Source organism: Plecotus auritus (assembly GCF_963455305.1).
Source record: "Plecotus auritus genome assembly, chromosome: 11".
Taxonomy (NCBI): Eukaryota; Metazoa; Chordata; class Mammalia; order Chiroptera; family Vespertilionidae; genus Plecotus; species Plecotus auritus.
In genome coordinates, this window is record NC_137777.1 from 275,517 (window position 1) to 281,557 (window position 6,041).

General features: G+C 67.4%; 1 protein-coding gene across 1 annotated transcript; it reads left to right on the forward strand.

The window, feature by feature from the left end:
• Positions 1–1,025: 1,025 nt before the first annotated feature.
• Positions 1,026–5,522, forward strand: SLC39A4 (solute carrier family 39 member 4). Its single transcript, XM_080646745.1, has 12 exons — positions 1,026–1,283; positions 1,678–1,962; positions 2,304–2,499; positions 2,590–2,741; positions 2,832–3,003; positions 3,313–3,485; positions 3,656–3,820; positions 3,895–4,041; positions 4,157–4,208; positions 4,298–4,450; positions 4,770–4,957; positions 5,047–5,522. Exons 1-12 carry the CDS (start codon positions 1,092–1,094, stop codon positions 5,173–5,175), a joined length of 2,004 nt encoding a protein of 667 aa, XP_080502871.1. The 5' UTR covers positions 1,026–1,091; the 3' UTR covers positions 5,176–5,522.
• The last annotated feature ends 519 nt before the right edge of the window (positions 5,523–6,041 follow it).

The following is a 6,041-nucleotide window of genomic DNA, read 5'->3' on the forward strand; positions in this document are numbered from 1 at the left end:
AGAGACCTTTCCCAGAAGCTGACAGGCCCCAGGCAGCGGGGTCCTGGTGCAGGGAAGACGGGCTCAGCTGTCAGAACGGTGTAGGGGGAGCCTGAAATCCAGCTCCCCTCCTCATTGAACCAGCGTACAGGATCATCTGAACCCCACCGGGCTCCTGCCCCTTCCCTCGCGGGTCCCCCCCCCCCCGCAGACGGCACCCTGTGGCACTGTCCTGGGACCTGGGTTCCGCTGCCGGGAGCTCCCCCTCCCTCACCCCCCTCACTCAGGCAGGGCCCAGGGTCAGGAGACAAGGTTGGCCTTTCCCCCAGACGCCAGCTCGGCAGCCGGGTCAAAGGCTGAGAGGGAGCCTCAGGGAGAGGCCGGGCCAGACGCCACACCCAAGAGGCCCCCTGCCCCCAGGTGCCAAAGGAGAGACAAGCAGGCTCCTGGCGGGCTTGGCCATTTCCTGAGGAATTCCCCAGGAGCCTGGGGGAGGGGAACATGACTCAGCCCACCTCCAACAGGGAGACAGCCGCCCAGGGCAAAAGGCCCCACGTTCTCAAGGCTCTGGGGGTGCTTCAGCCTCCGGAGCCAGGGAGGACCCCTGGGAAGGGGTGGGAGGGGGCGCTCAGGTGGAATGTCGGGGAGCATCCTCGCTTGGGGGCACCCCGAGAAACAACTGCAGGAGGCGATGCCCGAGGCCCTCAGGGGAGCAGCAGGCAGGTAGTGGACCCCCAGGGTGTGAGTCCAGGGAAGGGGCCCTCGTCCCTGCAGGCAGCGGCTCCTGGGCTGGGACAGGGTCTGTCCTGGATGCTCAGCCTCAGTGTCAGACCAGCACGGAGTGCAGCAGGAAATTCCAGGAGAGCTTCTCCCGGCCCCACCACCACCCCAGGCCCTGGCCCAGGCCGCACAACCCCCAGGCAGTGGCTCCTCGTTTTGGGGAGGACCTGCCTCTGGAATGGTTAATCTGCGACTCTGCTGACAGCCAATCACAGAGCCCTCTGCAGGGAGTACCTGGGAGAGAGCTTGTGCCTAGCCCCAGTCTGGCCCCAGGCAGCCCTCTCCGCCCGCAGCTGCCCCAGCGTGTCCGCCTCCGCGGCAGCGGCTCCGGCATGGCGGTCTGGACCCCGCAGAGGCCAGGGCTGCTGCTGGCGGTGCTGGCGGTGACCGTGGCGGCAGCCCAGCCTGCTCACCTGCTGACTTCGAGGTCCTCGGCCCAGGGCGCTCTGGACCGCGTGGCTCTGGGCGGTCTGTTAAATAGGCTTGCGGCCCGTGTGCACTGCTCCTCGGGGCCGTGTGGAAAGGTGAGTGCCCCACCCCCACCCGACAGTCCCCCTCTGGCCCGGCCCTGCCTGCTCCTCCCCAGGGACAAACTCCAGGAGGCGGGCAGAGGCCAGGTGCCCCAGTGCCACGGCCCTGCCTGGGGCTCCAAGCCCAGCCTTCTCCTCCCCGGGAGCGGGGCCGTGATGGGTACACGAAGCTCTGGGGACCCGGGGCCACCTCTCTCGTCGGCCCCCAGGCAGTGGTTCCAGGGAGAAACCACCTGGAAGGGGGGACCACTGCCTGGGACCCCTTGTGTGTGCACCCGTCCTTGAGGGGAGTGTGTGGGAGCAATGGATGGGGATGGGGGGTGGGGAAGCAGCAGCTCCCCGGGACCCCCAGGTGCCCGGCCCCCTGCTCACCTGTCTCTGCCCACAGTGCCTGTCTGTGGAAGACCTCCTGGCCCTGGGCCAGCCTGAGGGGCCGGGGACAACCCCAGTGTCGGTCCTGGAGCCCGAGCACATCCCCCGCCTCAGTGCGGCTGCTGCCCTCTATCTCAGCGACCCTGAGGGCACGTGCGAGGACATCCGGGCTGGCCGCTGGGCCTCCCAAGCTGACCACCTTCTGGCCCTGCTCGAGGGCCCCGAGGCCCTGATCCCAGGCCTGAGCAGGCTGCTTCGGAGGATTCAGGTCCGGACCACTGGCCTGCCCTCCGCAGAGGAGGTGAGGGGTGAAGGCCGAGGGCCAGGGCAGGCCGGCCGGGGCGCAGGGGGGAGGGCCAAGGGGGACCGAAGGGAAGGGACCCACTCCGGAGGGTGGGCTTGGCTGGGGGGTCATCTTGGATGTTCACCACTGAGTGGGACAGGGGCTTCGGGAACCCCTGGAATGGGCTCCTGGGGCCCCAGGAGGGGAGCTCAGCCCAGGTCTCAGGTGAGCAGGAGGCGGGGGTGCCCTGGGGAGGGGACTCTGGGGGCTCTGGCATCCGGGGGCCACTGGGGGCGGTGGTGATGCTGGGGGCCAGGAGAGCCACAAGGAGGTGCAGCTGAGGCCCTGCCCCTCTCCAGGCCTGCGTGGACCTGCCTTGGCTGCTGGACCAGGCGGAGGGGGCAGGGGCTCCCGGCAGCCCCGGCGCGGTGTTGGCCGCTCTGCTGGACCAAGTCCAAAACGGGTCCTGCATCCACGCCCTGCCGAACCCCCAGTACTTTGTGGACTTTGTGTTCCGGCAGCACCGCGGGGACACTCCCAACATCACACTGGACGGTGAGGCCTGGGTGGGCCCCCGAGTGGGATGTGCCCCCCTGGGAGGGCAGGGCCGGAGCCCACACAGACTGGTTCTGTCCCCTCTGCCAGAGCTGGAGGCCCTGATGCAGCACCTGGGGGTGGGTGGCACGGCGGCAAGCCATGGGGACCACAGCGACGACCATGACCATCACCACCATCATCGGAGAAAGAGGGCCCACCTCGGCCCCCCCAACAGCAACAGCAGCAGTGTGTGGGACACAGTGAGCAGCCCCCGGGGCCGTAGTCCTGGGGAGGGTAGGAGGTCCCCCCGGGCTGCTCCAGTCCTGACCTCCAGTCCTGCCACCTCCCAGGTTTGCCTGAATGCCAGGGACGTGATGGCCGTGTACGGGCTGCCTGAGCAGACTGGGGTGTCCCCAGAGGCTTGGGCCCTGCTGAGCCCTGCACTGCTCCAGCAGCAGCTGAGTGGGGCCTGCGGCCCACAGCCCAGCCACCCCGCCCAGGACCAGCTCAGCCAGGCAGAGAGTGAGCGCCAGTCCCCCGAGTCAGCTCGCCCGGCTGTGTCCAGGGGGGGCTGGCCACATGCAGAGGGGCTGCCCGGGGAGGAGGGAGTGGGTGCTGGGCTGGTGGGAGAAGACAGTGGAGTGGAGGGGTCACAGGAAAGTGTGGGAGGCCTGGAAGGGAGGGGGGTGGAGCTTTAGGGAGGAGAGAGGTTAGCGCGAGCAGAGGCCAGGCCGGCCCTGACCACGGGCGGCCCTGGTGAGTCCCTGCTCACTCCCCTGGGGAGGCTGAGGGAAGGCCTCTCTGGGTCCTCATTGCCCCCTCCTCCCTCAGAGTACTTGTACGGCTCCCTGGCCACCCTGCTCATCTGCCTCTCCTCGGTTTTCGGCCTCCTGCTTCTCATCTGCACCGCCTGCAGCAGGGCCACCCACTACATCATCCAGACCTTCCTGGGCCTGGCCGTGGGCGCGCTCACCGGAGACGCCTTCCTGCACTTGACCCCCAAGGTCAGCCCGGCTGGCCAGGACCCTCCCTCCCCGCCCCCGGGACTCCCCTGCATGGTCCTCCTTCCAGGCCCACTCTCCTCGGGCCCTTCCCTGAACCCTAACCTCTCTTCTTCATCTGTGGGAGGGAGACCCTGAGGCAGCCAGCCCCGTGCCCCTGCCCCCGCCCCCAGGTTCTGGGGCTGCACCAGCATGGCGGGCACAGCGAGCTCGGAGGGGACGACCACGAACACAACGGCGTGCAGCCCATCTGGCGCCTCCTGGTTGCACTCGGGGGCCTGTACACCTTCTTCTTGTTTGAGAAACTCTGTGACCTCCTGCTGCCCCAGGACCCGGAGGTCAGGCTTGTGGGACTGGGTGGGGAGGCAGGCGGGGAGGGGGTATAGCAGGCCCTAAGCTGTTGTCCCCACAGGACCTGAAGGAGGAGCCCTGCAGCCACGGTGGCCGCCACGGCAGCCACGGCCGCAGCCACGGCCACAGCCACGGCATGTCTCTGCAGCTGGCGCCCAGGGAGCTCCACCAGCCCAAGCAGCCCCACGAGAGCTCCTGTGCAGACCTGGTGAGCCTCCTCCCCCCTTCCAGTGCCTGCACCCCAGGCTCCCGCTGCTCCCCGGAGGGTGACCTGGCCCCAGCCCCCCACCTTTCAGGGGCTCATCCACATGCCCCCCCCTCAGGTGGTGGAAGAGAGCCCTGAACTGAGCCCGCGGCCCCAGAGACTGAGTCGAGGTGAGCCCTGGGGAGGCCCCAGGAGGGTTGGGGGCCAGAGGAATAGCCGCAGCCGGGCCCATGCCGACCCATGCCCGCCGCACCCGCAGAGCTGAGGCTGCTGCCCTACATGATCACGCTGGGCGACGGCCTGCACAACTTCGCCGACGGGCTGGCCTTGGGCGCGGCCTTCTCGTCCTCCTGGAAGACGGGGCTGGCCACCTCCCTGGCCGTGTTCTGCCACGAGGTGCCTCATGAGCTGGGTGAGCAACGAGGGGCGGGACTCGCGGGGACTGGGCCTGTGGTGGGGCGGGGCCTGCCGGGAGCTGCTGGGTGGGGCGGGGCCTGCCGAGTGGGGCGGGGCCTGTCGGGAGCTGCTGAGTGGGCGGGGCCTGTGGTGGGGTGGGGCTTGTCGGGAGCTGCTGGGTGGGGCGGGGCCTGCTGAGTGGGCGGGGCCTGTGGTGGGGCGGGGCCTGCCGGGAGCTGCTCAGTGGGCGGTGCCTGCGGTGGGGCGGGGCCTGCGGTGGGGCGGGGCCTGTCGGAGCGTGGGCTCAGGCTCTGACCCCAGCTTGCGGGCCCCAGGGGACTTCGCGGCCCTGCTCCACGCCGGGCTGTCGGCGCCCCGGGCGCTGCTGCTGAACTTGGTCTCTGCGCTCACGGCCTTCGTGGGCCTCTACGTTGCGCTCGCGGTGGGCGTCGGCGAGGAGAGCGAGTCCTGGATCTTGGCGGTCGCCATCGGTCTCTTCCTCTACGTGGCGCTCTGCGACATGGTCAGGGCTGGAGGCGTGGAGGGGGCTGCCTGGCGGGGAGTTGAGCGGGGACGCCCGGCTGACGGCTCACCCGATGCCCACCTCCTCAGCTCCCGGCCATGCTGAGTATCCGGGACCAGAGGCCCTGGCTGCTCTTCCTGCTGCACAACGTGGGCCTGCTGGGCGGCTGGGCCATCCTGCTGCTGCTGTCGCTGTATGAGGACCACATCGCCCTCTGACGCCTCCTCCCCACTCTCCAGCCTTGAGACCGGCTCGTGGCCCCGCGCTGTCTCAGCCCCTTGGACCTACGGCTGGGTACTTGGAGCGTCCCAGGCCTTTGAGAAGCCCCCTTCCCCATGCCCCAGCAACCTGGTTTTGATAAAGACATTCCTGGCTCGACCGGCATGGCTGAGTGGTTGATCATGGACCTATGAACCAGGAGGTCACGGTTCAATTCCCAGTCAGTGCACATGCCTGGGTTGAGAGCTCCATCCCGTGCAGGAGGCAGCCGATCCATGATTCTCTCTCATCGTTAATGTTTCTGCCTCCCTTTCCCTTCCTCTCTGAAATCAATAAAAATATATTTAAAAAAAAAAAAGACATTCGCCAAAACCGGTTTGGCTCAGTGGATAGAGCGTTGGCCTGCGGACTGAAGGGTCCCGGGTTCGATTCCGGTCAAGGGCATGTAACTTGGTTGTGGGCACATCCCCAGTAGGGGGTGTGCAAGAGGCAGCTGATCGATGTTTCTCTCTCATCGATGTTTCTGACTCTCTATCCCTCTTCCTTCCTCTCTGTAAAAAATCAATAAAATATATTTAAAAAAAAAAAAAAAAAAAAAGACATTCCTGCCCTTGTTGTCCAATCTGCTCTTCCTTCTGGGGAGGGAAGGGCCCCCAACAAGAAAGGCCTATGAGGGGGGCAGTGCCAGGGGCTCTGGTAGCTGTGCACAGGGGTTTCCAGGCAGCCGGCCAGCACCCTAGCCTCCAGCCCATCCCCTCCCTTCCAGGCAACTCCACTCATGGAAGAAGAGGACCGACCCTCCAGGCCGGGCCCACCTTGGCCTTCCTGGTTCTGCCTGCCCGAGACCTCCAGCCCCTCTGCCTGG

Coding starts and splice junctions, on each gene's coding strand:
- SLC39A4 (XM_080646745.1), top strand. CDS start 1,092: ATGGCGGTCTGGACCCCGCAGAGGCCAGGGCTGCTGCTGGCGGTGCTG. Junction 2,500..2,589: donor TCCCAACATCACACTGGACG/GTGAGGCCTGGG, acceptor CCCCTCTGCCAG/AGCTGGAGGCCCTGATGCAG. Junction 3,821..3,894: donor TGCTGCCCCAGGACCCGGAG/GTCAGGCTTGTG, acceptor TTGTCCCCACAG/GACCTGAAGGAGGAGCCCTG.